The 11,535-nt window shown below is 56.7% G+C and overlaps 5 protein-coding genes across 5 annotated transcripts; 2 read left to right on the top strand and 3 right to left on the bottom strand.

Annotated features, from left to right (window-relative positions):
- Positions 1-19: 19 nt before the first annotated feature.
- Positions 20-1,673, bottom strand: BDY17DRAFT_311702 (uncharacterized protein; the record flags this gene model as incomplete). The annotated part of the gene is made up of 3 exons (XM_033735561.1): positions 20-892; positions 970-1,564; positions 1,624-1,673. The coding sequence occupies 3 exons, from the start codon at positions 1,671-1,673 to the stop codon at positions 20-22; spliced, it is 1,518 nt and encodes a 505-aa protein (XP_033588697.1).
- Positions 1,674-2,815: 1,142 nt separating this feature from the next.
- On the top strand, positions 2,816-4,387 carry BDY17DRAFT_325616 (uncharacterized protein; the record flags this gene model as incomplete). Its single annotated transcript, XM_033737385.1, has 1 exon — positions 2,816-4,387. The coding sequence occupies one exon, from the start codon at positions 2,816-2,818 to the stop codon at positions 4,385-4,387; it is 1,572 nt and encodes a 523-aa protein (XP_033588696.1).
- Positions 4,388-6,484: 2,097 nt separating this feature from the next.
- BDY17DRAFT_325614 (major facilitator superfamily domain-containing protein) lies at positions 6,485-8,331 on the top strand (the record flags this gene model as incomplete). The annotated part of the gene is made up of 7 exons (XM_033737384.1): positions 6,485-6,723; positions 6,781-6,808; positions 6,876-7,057; positions 7,110-7,240; positions 7,291-7,406; positions 7,469-7,906; positions 7,963-8,331. The coding sequence occupies 7 exons, from the start codon at positions 6,485-6,487 to the stop codon at positions 8,329-8,331; spliced, it is 1,503 nt and encodes a 500-aa protein (XP_033588695.1).
- Positions 8,332-8,363: 32 nt separating this feature from the next.
- On the bottom strand, positions 8,364-9,550 carry BDY17DRAFT_252964 (alcohol dehydrogenase; the record flags this gene model as incomplete). The annotated part of the gene is made up of 2 exons (XM_033731300.1): positions 8,364-8,593; positions 8,653-9,550. The coding sequence occupies 2 exons, from the start codon at positions 9,548-9,550 to the stop codon at positions 8,364-8,366; spliced, it is 1,128 nt and encodes a 375-aa protein (XP_033588694.1).
- Positions 9,551-9,850: 300 nt separating this feature from the next.
- BDY17DRAFT_177901 (uncharacterized protein) lies at positions 9,851-11,491 on the bottom strand. Its single transcript, XM_033729882.1, has 2 exons — positions 10,221-11,491; positions 9,851-10,166 (listed from the first exon to the last, which is right to left on the bottom strand). The coding sequence occupies exons 1-2, from the start codon at positions 11,246-11,248 to the stop codon at positions 10,151-10,153; spliced, it is 1,044 nt and encodes a 347-aa protein (XP_033588693.1). The 5' UTR covers positions 11,249-11,491; the 3' UTR covers positions 9,851-10,150.
- Positions 11,492-11,535: the final 44 nt, after the last annotated feature.

The following is an 11,535-nucleotide window of genomic DNA, read 5'->3' as shown; positions in this document are numbered from 1 at the left end:
CTGAGTGCAATGCCACCGATCAAGCCTGCGATGGATATAAACCCCGCGCGATCTGCTCGCTCGCCCGTCGCTGGTCTTCCAACGCCGATTTAGACTTGGATACAACCGTCATGGCTACGAAGGCGAGCATCTTGAGCATCATGTAGCCCTGCGGCGATGCTCGGATGGGAGAGTCGTCCGGGCCCACCAGTCCAGCCAGTTGCTGCACGGAGAGCAGCATGCTCCGACACGACGTCTGAATTCGGTCTTGCTGGCTGCGAATCTCCGCCATCTGCGCTGTGCTGACTTTCCTCTCCAGTGTTGACAAGCTCAGGAAACTGAGGAGCTCGACGATGGCCTCGCGCACCATCAGCTCGCCCGCGCAGTACAAATGCCACTGCGACCGGTACCAGAAGGTGCGGAACACGCGCTTCTGCCAACCCGCTGCGCCTCGAAGTTGCGGAAGCGGCAGCGAAAGAATTTTGTGCAGTGCGGTCGTGTCTTCTTGTGGTCTCCATGCGGCGGGGAACTGCTTCTCTAGCTCCTCAATCGACTCCGCCAGATACAGCCCCTGGCCCAGCAATCGCTTGGCGCAGGCTCCTTTCGTTACTGGATCTACACCGGTGACTCGATTGAATTTCCGCACGCTCGTACAGAAACGGGTCATGTCGTGGATCTTCGCCGAGGCCGCCAGCCCAGGATCGCCGGAGCTCAGACAGGCGTGCCAAGCATCCTGCGTCGGTGTCGAGTCTTCACCGAGTGCAAGCTGCCGCGCTTGAAGACGAAGGTGAGCGCTATTCCGGAAGCCCGGGCGCATGGTACCACACAGCTGCTCGTCTGCACGCACGCGCAAGCTATGCAGAATGGCCGCGCTGTGCGATCCCAAAGGTTCCTTGCGCCCGAGAAAAGTCGACTAGTCACACCAAGTCAGCGAACCTGCTCGAAAAGGGGCCTCGCGCGGATACAGGGTCGCATCACGGTCCAACACACCTCAAACGTATCCACTAGCAGCAAAGAAACCAGCGTGTCATCGCCAGCAAACGCCCGGGCGTTGCCCGTCAAATCTCGCAACCCGCTCAACGCCTCGCCATAGTAGTGCAATGCGCTCGGCGAGTCGTGGATCAAGCCGCGACGGCTCACATGCGCGAATGCCAGAGCTTTGAGGGCGCGGCTGAGGATTGAGCCCGGGGCGGTGGCTGAATACAGCCTGGGAAGTTCGTATTCGTGTCCTTCCGACGATGAATCATGGCGCTTGAGAAGGAGCCAATCGTCGAAAAACCGGTGGACCGCTTGGCTTGCCGCATCTGTACGCGGTGGCTCGGGAATGGCGGTGACGGCTTCCTCGTGGGGCCAAGCATGGGGTGGCCCCTGGTTGTGTGCACCTTCGGGACCCTCGTTAGGCGCAGTACCATCGGCATCGGTCGTGGCGGCAGGAGCAGAAGTAGCGGAGGCTACACTTGCCGCTTCTATATCCAACTCCACGTGCTGTAACCGCTGGCTCCGTCGACTGCCACGACGCGCTCGTTCTGAGCCGCGACGGGCGGCTTCGTTCTGGTTGCGGAAGATGGAGTTGCCGCTAGAGAAGCTGTCCAGGCCGGTGCAAACAAGGCCGCGGGTCGCGCATCGATCGCAGGTTGGATATACGCCATCGCACTGTGCGAAGACGACGAATGAGTCAGCAGATTGCGGTCCATTGGGAAGCGGGCTTGAGCTCCGAAAGCTCAGGCACCTAGGTAGGTAAGCAACTGTGTTGTCGCTTTTCACACGTACCTTCACCTTGATCGCTCGACACGGGTCGCAAGCTCTACTTGACCGCAGTAAGGGAGGCATATGGATCACAACAGGACTCAAGTGTATCTTCTTTCCACATCATTGAATCTCCCCTGTCGGACATCGCCTCTCTGCTCGGTCGGTAATCCAAGCTATCCGTAGCGGACCGTAAAACGTTGCATACAACAGCGATGGACCGCAGCCACCGCTATGTCCAGGACGAGATCGCCAACCGCCGAAAAGCCCACAATCTGCTGCAGCGACACGGCGGTCAAGGAAGCACGGTGGAAACGATGGAAGACTCACGAGTGCTGCTGGAATTTGCACCACTTCCAGTATACATGCGCAAGGCAGCCTAATAAGCGAATTCGATTGGGTAAGCAGCTATAGAAGGAGCGACTTCCGCTGATCATTCGCTTTTTCACGCCCTTCACGCTTCCCAGAGGGTCTATTAGGGTCAGACGCTTCCGTATGTGCACAGCGGCGATCCCACTAGACCCGGCGTTTTCTCGGATTTTGGCAAGTGATGCTCTTCAACGATTGATTTCACCGGCAAAATATATGCAATCGATTTTCCAAAACTGATAGGGCTCTAGATTGCACCTCGAAGTGGCTTCTGGACTGGTTTTTAACCCCCTTCAGGGCTCTGGGGCGCCACTTTCTGTCGTTGTTCAAGACCGAATTCATGCCGCGCGAGTGTGTATGCGCTAGGGAGCTGAGTGATTTGACCCTAAGTCGTCCGGCTTCGCTTTTATAGACGTTGCCTATTGCGGTATGCAGCCGTAGCGTCGCCGCGAACCACAGCGGAGCGGTGATTGGCAAGTCAGCCGAGTTGTCAGCCTGAGTCCAGTGCACGGCTGAGGCTACAGTAGATACCTTACGGTACCTGTGTCGATGCATGCCTCATACGACATCCCAACAAAGGATATGAGGAGTTTCAGGAAGTGCGCGGGAGCCTCTGTGGTGGTCGGATCAGGTACTTTCAGTTTTTTCCCTTTCCCTGCCTTTCGACTCTTCCTCTTCCCACCTTCGCTCTTCTCGGTGCACAGATCAACACCGCTCCAAAATGGTCAAGTGGTCGAGGTTCTCTCCCACAAACAAGACGTTGGACAAGCGTTATCGCCATCATGCAACAAGGGACAGCTACTGGGACGGAAAGCGTCGCAAAATCTTCATCTCCCTCCTCGTGCCTTTCTTCATCATTCAAACGCTCTTCATCGGCTTGCAAGCGTACATTTACGGGGTGGCCTTCCACTCGACCTCGAGCGCGCACAACCTTCGCACCATAGCAGTGGACTATGACGGCGGCATCGTCGGTCAGTCGATGCAGGAAGCGTACCATCTTTTGGAAGGCCCGGGGTTCATCGGACTAGAATGGCACGACGCGTCGGAGTATCCCACTCCGGATTCCATCTACGACCGAGTGTTCCAGGGCGGCAACATCTGGGCCGGCGTTTACGTCTTCTCCGGCGCTTCCGATCGTCTGGCTGCCGCCCTTGCTGATAACACCACTGCCCAGTCCTACAACAACTCCGGAGCCATCGGCGCGGTGTACAATCAGGCTCGGTATCCCGACTTTGCCGATGCGTACGTGATGGCGGATCTGGAAGAGCTGGTCATCACGTCGAGATTGGTGTGGGACGAGATCAATGGGACGAAAGCCTTGACTTCCATCCCACACGACCACACCGCCTCGCTAGCGGTGGCACTCAACCCCATCGGATCGACCGTCCACAACATCAAGCCGCTGAACGACGGGGTGGAAGTGTTCTACAACACCGTCGGACAGGTCTTCACCATCCTCATGCAATTCTTCTTCCTCATGGCCTTCAACACCCTCCTCCGCGACTGGCAGCTCGATTCCAAACTGCCCATCAAGCACTACGTAATCATGCGCATCCTCATCAGCCTCGTGTATACCTTCGTCGGCAGCCTGCTCGTCGCGCTCAACATCTACGCCTACCGCGGCAACACCACCTTCTCCGGCGCCCAAGTCGTCCTCCTCTGGATGGCCTTCTGGCTCGGCCTGCACGTCATCTTCCTCGTCATGGAAATCGCCACCACCTTCCTCCCTCAGAAACTCCTCCCGCTCTTCATCATCACCTTCATCATCGCCAACGTCTCCTCCGCCGTGTTGCCCTTCGACCTGAGCCCGGGCTTCTACAGATGGGGATACGCGCTGCCCTCGCGCAATGTGTACCAGCTGGAGATCACCATCATGAGCGGCGGCGCGAACAACTCGCTCGACGTCAACTTGCCCGTTCTCTTCGCGTGGGAAACCATCCTCATACCCTTGGCCTTCTTCTCGACCGTGTGGCGGCTGAACAAAGCGGTGGAAGCGGACCAGGAGGTGCAAGAGTTGATCAAAGCAGATCAAGAGCGGGATGTGCAGACGGAAACGGAGGCGTCGAGGCGGCGACGGTTGGAGCTGGCGGAGTTGGCGAGGGGTAATTTGCAGGATGCCGCGCGTGGGACTTTTGGGCTTGGCTTTCCGGCTCCGGGGCCGTACAATTCGTATCGAGAGGAACTGCGGAAGGGAGAGGAGGTAGCCGAGGAAGAGGTCGAGGCAAGGCTTGAAGCTGGTGCGGGTGGGGAGAGTCGGGGCGCGAAGACCGATGAGAGCGCATCCAATGAGTGAGGGGATAAGGTGGGAGCAATGAGCCGTCGGAAGTCAAGACTGATTGAAAGGTCTTTGACGATGGAGATCTCACCGTACTTGGTTGAAAGGAAGGGAATGGTCGATATTCGCTCGGACATTGCAACATTGCAGAATGTATGCTGCTTCGGGATGAACGGTACAGGCAACAGGCACAATCAAAAGTAAGGCAGAAGGCACTCGGTGCATCATTATCGGCATGGTGGCGGTAGGCCATGAACGTCTATTTGGTTGCAATCGCATCAGGCTGTGGGCTTGAGTTCGAACTCCACAACATGCGCCTCTACGTCATTGATGCGACTACCAGCCATGAATTTTGTTGGCCGTAGATCGATAAGGTACCTTGTCAGCTGGGAGGATTGAACAATATTATACCATGCGGTGTCCACGCTCCAATGTGTCTGTTTTCTTCAATGTGGCAAATTGTAGGGTAATGACCCAGGCCGTTCTCCCGTAATACCTCACTTTTCAATCAACCAAAATCGCTTTTAGCACAAGCAAACCGCAACAACAACGCCTCTGAGCCATGGCGTCGAAAGATGGCTCCGCCGAAGACAAGGACCCCGAGCAAGGGTTAGACCAAGAAGAAACAAATGCTGCTGCGAAGACGATTCAAGTGCGTACAATCAAAAAGTCTGGGCAACATCCGCTCGTTCGATTCTAATCCTGGCTCGTCTGCAGCGCAACTACCGTGGCTATCGGAGTCGAAGGGAGATGAATGGATGTGGAATGAGTGCGGCTGGAAGGTGGCGCGAGGTGTTGAAGGATGGTGAATATCTCCTCCCTGCACCCTGTCATGTTTGATCGGCTTACACCATCGTATAGTGCAATTCCACAATTTGACGTCTGCTGGGCCGAGAGAGGGCCATAACGGCTCGTCATCGACCAAGTGGAAGAAGGTGTTTGGAGTGGCATCTCGGGCGGGTGACTCCAAGAACGATGACGACAACGACACAGCAGATGAGTCTTCAGGCAAGTTTGAGTACTGGAAGAAGCGATTACGTTCGGAAAAAGGCCACTCGGAGTACTCCAAGGTCATGGGGTTGGAGTATTGGCTTGAACTGGTAGACAAGAAGCACCGATACGGCTCGAATCTGACCAAATATCACGCCGCCTGGCAAAACGCCGACACGCAGGAGAACTTCTTCTATTGGCTGGATGAGGGAGATGGGAAAGGCGAGGACCTTGAAGAGTGCCCGCGAGAGAAGTTGGAGAAGCAGCAGCTGAGCTATCTCACGCGAGAAGAGCGTTATGAGTACATGGTTGAAGTGGGGGATGATGGCTTGTTGCGGTGGGCGAAGAATGGAGAGAAGGTCACGACTTCCGCTCCCAATGACGATAACGATAAAACGGAGACCGAGACGCACAACCATATGACGGACGACTTGCACAACGCAAGAGGCATCATACAATCAGCTGGACAAACGATCCCCGCCCCGCTGGCCAAACTGATCGAGATGAATCAAGACAAAGCCAGCTGGATCTTCGTCATCGACACCCGCTTCCGCATCTACGCCGGCGTCAAGGAGTCAGGCACTTTCCAACACTCCTCCTTCCTGCAGGGCTCCCGTGTCCTTTCCGCCGGCCTCATCTCCATCCAAGACGGCCAGCTTCGCAGCCTCTCACCCCACAGCGGACATTACCGCCCCACGGCCGAGAATTTCTGGATCACGGCCAAGTGTTTGGAAGCAGAGGGAGTGGATATGAGCCAGGCGAGTATCGCCGGCTCATATTACTTTTTGAAAAGCGCCGAGACGTACCGGGATGCGGTCACGTGGATTCAGGGGCTGATGCAGCGGGAGTAGCTGGGTCGTCTTGTGTCCTGTTGCGGTAGCTGTAGATCGACTGCTATGTGTGAGAGGATACAGAAGAAAGAAAGGCGACGTGAAGAGGCGAGACGCATCCATCGATAATGCCTTGCGGTAAAGAAGCTTCCGCACTGTCCCAAAGCAGTTAAGCTGGCCTGCCCGCTCAACGTCGGTGCATAGCCGCGTCTCCAAGACTCATGCATCATCTCATGAACTGCGGGGATCCCCGGAGCTACAATAGAGTGAAAGCGTCGACTTCGCAGTACTTCGAATGGCCAATGCTGCAGATGGACAAAGGGATGCGCGAGAGCAGCAGGCCAACTCGAAAACTCCGCTCTTGCAGCGCAATCGCCACGATGCCGAGCACGGTAATGCCACCACTACTGGCGATGCGGCGAGTCAATCTTCCGGCAATGAATGGGAAAGCGACGAAGTGAATAATCCGCAGAACTGGAAACGATGGTACAAATGGACGCTGGTCATCCTCGTCAGCTTTATCGAGTTTCTCACGTAGGACACCGACGTCCATGCCTCCCTCCGATCACGATACGATGCTGATGTTCATAGGACCATGCCGAACTTCATGTATGCGCCGGTAAGACACTGCTCTGGCATTACATTGGCCGTACGGATTGTGGACGTCTACTAACACTCCCTGCAAGAATCTCACGGACGCAGAAGAAGACTTGAACACCACCAACGATACGCTCGCAACCTTTTCTCTCACAATCTACATCTTGGGCTTCGCATTGGGCCCGCTCCTCTTCGGGCCGTTAACTGAGGTATACGGTCGAGCGCCAGTGTATCGCTTATGCCTGGTCGCTTTCCTCTGCATGACCCTCGGGTGAGCCGCTCCTGCTTTCGCGTGCACGATACGGTGCTCACCCAGTGCGCAGATGTGGCCTGGCCCAGAATATTGAGATGCTCGTGGCATTTCGCTTTCTTGCTGGAAGTTTTGGCGCTGCTCCTGTGGCGATTGGAGGCGCTGTCGTTGGAGACCTTTTTGTGGTGGAGGAAAGAGGTCGAGGTATGCGATCTTCGCCGATGTTAATTTGTTACTGGCTGACTGGGCGAAAGCAATGTCCATCTACCAGGCTGGTCAAATCATCTCGGCCGTCGTAGGACCACCCATTGGCGGCCTAATCGGAGCCTATCTGGTTTGGAGATGGGTGTTCTGGATTGTCTGCATCCTGGTGCGTGCCTTGCTCCCAGGGAAGTGTACCGTCTCTACATCATGAGTCTAACCTGTATACAGGCAGCTCTCGCGCTCATTTGCTGCGTGTTCATCCTCCGTGAGACGCATCATCAGACCTTGCAACGCAAGTTGGGCTCAAAGGGTGGGCCAGGAGAAGACGCGGCAGGCGGTCTTGCCAGCGTGCTCAAGGACGCTCTCATGCGACCCGTGCAAATGCTCGTCCGATCCCCGGTCGTCTTTGCCGGCTGCATCTTGATCTTCGTCGTCATCGGACTGTTGAATGTCTTCCTGACGGAGCTGAGCAGGACAGTGCAGCAAGTCTACCACGTCAGCTCCGGCCAATCGGGGACAATGTATCTCGGCCTTGCCCTGGGGTTCGTTGCTGCGTCGGTGTTGTTTGGCTTGACGAATGATAGAATCATGGCGGCATTGACGAAGAGACATGGAGGCGAGACAGAGCCGGAGTTCAGGTTGCCGGCGACCATTGCTGCAATGCCGGTGAGTCCACTTCGCAGTGCGGTAACAGAGAAGAGGTCTTGCTAACATAGATCCAGATCGTCGTCATCGGGACGCTATGGTACGGCTGGACACTCGAGCGACGAAACTCCTGGATCGTCCCCATTATCGGCAGCGGCGTGGCCGGTCTAGGAATCACCACCGTCCAACTCAGCGTGACAACGTACATGATCGACTCCTTCGACACCTTCTCCGCCTCGGCACTAGCAGCCGTGACGATGGCGCGGTCCGTCGGCGGAGCCATCTTGCCCCTTGCTGGACCGCCTCTGTTCAAGGCTTTGGGCCAGGGCTGGGGCAATACCATTCTCGCGGGACTCGCTGCTCTCTGCAGCGTACTTCCCGTGCTCATGTACATATTTGGCTCACGGTGGAGGGCGATGTTCTCGAGCGAGGATTTGATGAATTAGCTGGTCTGTCTTCTACGCCTTGCGCGTACATTTCAAGGTTTGATCACAGTCAGTTTTGCAAGGCCCCTGGCACTGGCAGCCCCATCCCACGCTTCCTTCCACTGCTCGAGCGGATAAATCCCATTGAGCTCGCCCGCATTCAGATCCAGCGAGCCCGTCTCCACCAGCTTGAAGAGATCGTCCACATCAGTACGCTGATACATGTACGTCCCTTGAACGCGGATGCCATGGTTCATAATCCACCCATACGGAATCGACACATCTACGCAAATCTTATCGTCAGCACATACGTTCTTCGCCATCGACGTCCAGAGGCCTCACCATCGCGATACCCGCCCATGAAGCTGATTCGAGCCCCATGCTTCAGCGCCAGGATGGCGGATTGGATGTGCGTGCTGCGAGAAGCCTGCGGCGGCCCAATCTCGAGCAGAGCGTCAATGCCGCCTATCTCTGTCAACGCAGCCACTTCGTCCTGGACATTGCCGGTGATCTGCACGGTATGCAGACGCTCGGGAAATGGCACGTGGGTCTTCAGGGCCGCCAAGAGCTGCTCGTCTCGGCCCATTGCAATCACCCGGGCGCCCATGGCTTGAGCGCAGAGCACGCCGCAGCCGCCGAAGCTGCCAGTCGCTGGAGCGACGAGCACGGTTTCGCCGGCTTGGAGGTTGACGGCCTTCAGCCCGCCGAAGGGCACGAGGAGTAGCGCTGCTAACGCGAGCTGCTCGACTTTGTAGCCTAGGCCTCCGTGTGCGGCATCGCCGAGCAGCCTGGTCTCGTTCAACACGTGCAAGTTTTCCAGCGGAGTCCGGCAATACTCCGCAAAGGACCCGTTGCCGAAATGCTCCCTCAACTTCTTTGCACTTTCGGAAAGAGTAAAGGGGACGGCGGACAGATAGGTGTCGGCGGGGCTGTCGCGAGAACGGATCACGCAGTCGAAGAACACGAGGTCGCCTTCTTTCGCGCGAGTGCAGTCTGGCCCGACGCTCACCACCCGACCGATTGCCGAGGTGCCTGGAACCATTGGACTCGGGATTGAGAAGGGTCGACCGCCGGTGTAGACGGGTTTCATGAAGTTCGTGGTGGCGGCGGCGAGGATGCGGATGACGGCGGTGCCGTAAGTGGGCGATGGGATCGGGAGGTCTTCGACTGAAGGAGGCTCGGCGGTGGAGCGGAGGACGAGGGCTTTCATGGTGGCGGATAGCTGACTTGTGGAGGCCATGGTCGTATCTGCCAGAGACGAACATCTTGAGCCGCCGTTCCACCCCTTTTATATATGCCGAACGACTTGCAGTACCAATGGCTTGCTTATGCGTATGGCTGCCAGGTCACGGATTTTGCACGGCATTAGGGGGGCAGTTCGCCTTAAGTCCTGCGCTACAGTGTATGTTCATGGTGCTGGTGACAGGGCCTCAGACATCCCGCGCGGCTCTGACGATCGCCCAGGATGGATGGCTCCACCAACAGGGCGGAAATTCCACTCTTTGGAGTCGAGCTAGTTGTACAGCACATTCACTGCGGCTCGCAGAGGCCAAAAGTGCGTCTCCTCGGTGTGCAAGGCTAAGGACGGGACAGAGGAAGGAAACGCAGAAGACAGCAGCGCAAGGCTAGGCCTTCTCGTCAACGACTCACCCAGAGTCGACAGAAATCGTGCCTAGCGAACAGGTATCGCGCAGGAACACGTGAACGTCAATGGATGTAGGTCAAGCATAGCAGCGATGCTTGTAGAGACGAACGGACGTGCAACACATGCTCACATGCTGGCGCGCAACTCCTCGCGCGCGGCTTGTGGGTCCATCTAAACTTTAAGAGCCGTCATCTCTCATTCTACGTACGTCCTTCCACTGATCATCAGTTACATCGAAGGCCAGAACAAGAAGTAGGGTACACACACGCGTGATTGTCCGACGGCGTTAAGCGACGGAGATAGGAGGATGGAAGCAAGGGAAACATTCAGCACTCCGCGCTCGGCCCCCAACCGCATGAGCTGGGTGAGTAACGAAGATTTGATGGCTGTAGTAGCGCGTTGCACCAGCGCCATCACGTCGAGGCTGCCGGCCTCGGTCCCTCGCTTCTTCCACGCATCAAGGGTAGAGATGTCGCCAAGTTGGAGCAGGATCAAGTAGTGACAGCCCACAACACTCTCCAAACATATGGGTGGGGCAGAGCTCCTTGCTCGTAAGGAGCCCGCGATGGAGCTCATGCAGCCTCGGTCCTGCTTGGGTAGCCGTGCTCGCAATAATGTCATCGAACAGTAAGAGAGCGGCGGAGAATCGAAAAGCAGCTTCTTCGGAACTCGCCAACGGGAGCTCATGCGTGCCAGCACTGCATTCCCAACTGCAACATCGTCGCTTGTGCCGTTCATGACCGCGAAGTAGTAAGCACTTTGGCACAAAGCGGCGCGCCGTAGCACCGGCCTATTCAGTATCATATCGAGCACCCACGCTTTCCCGCCATCGGTCGGCAGAGGTCGGTAGAACGGGAATAAGAAGGAGAAGACGTGCTCGAGGTAGAACATGAGAAGCATGGTGTCTGGTTGTTCGAACCCTTCCTCTGCACCGGCATCCTTGTACGCAAGCCTGCAAGTTGCAGGACGGTGACCGGGACTTGTTGCCGTACGTTTGGTCGCGGCCGGCTCAGTGTGATTCACAGCGGGCAGAGTGGGTGCAACCTCATTCTTACGCTTGACCAGACGGTATGGAGCATTTTGCCGGACTTCCCGTTTCACGCTCAGCAGCATATTCCCCTGCTTGACGCCGCCGTCGAGCCATTGCGGCCTGTCCGGGCCATAGTGACAGGTGATTTCCAGTAACGTGCACGCCTCACAGGTCGGATGCCGCTCGTCACACTTCTTCCGTTTTAGCTTGCATCCCCAACATCCTGCGGTGCTTCGAAAGGCTTTGGCGGAAGCGGCGTCCATAGGAAGGAAGCAAGCCCCAGGATGGCTTTAGTTTGAGCACATATCTTTGACGGCTGCATCACGTTGACAGCAAGCTTTCGCTTGAGAGATGCAAGCTGTGAACAAGCATAATCATGTCAAGGATGAAACGTCAGCATGTGGATCTCGAACGAGAGCTCGACGTGAAAGCTCCACGGCGAAGGGAGTTCAGCCGGCGTGGAGGCAGAAATCCGAGGCACAAGTGCACGCGTGGCGACTCCGGCTTGTGTCGCATCTCGCCATGGGCCCGAACCTTCCATCTGCTCTGG

The sequence above is a fragment of the Neohortaea acidophila genome, assembly GCF_010093505.1.
Source record: "Neohortaea acidophila strain CBS 113389 unplaced genomic scaffold BDY17scaffold_7, whole genome shotgun sequence".
NCBI classification, from domain to species: Eukaryota; Fungi; Ascomycota; class Dothideomycetes; order Mycosphaerellales; family Teratosphaeriaceae; genus Neohortaea; species Neohortaea acidophila.
This window is presented reverse-complemented; position numbering and strand designations above follow the sequence as displayed.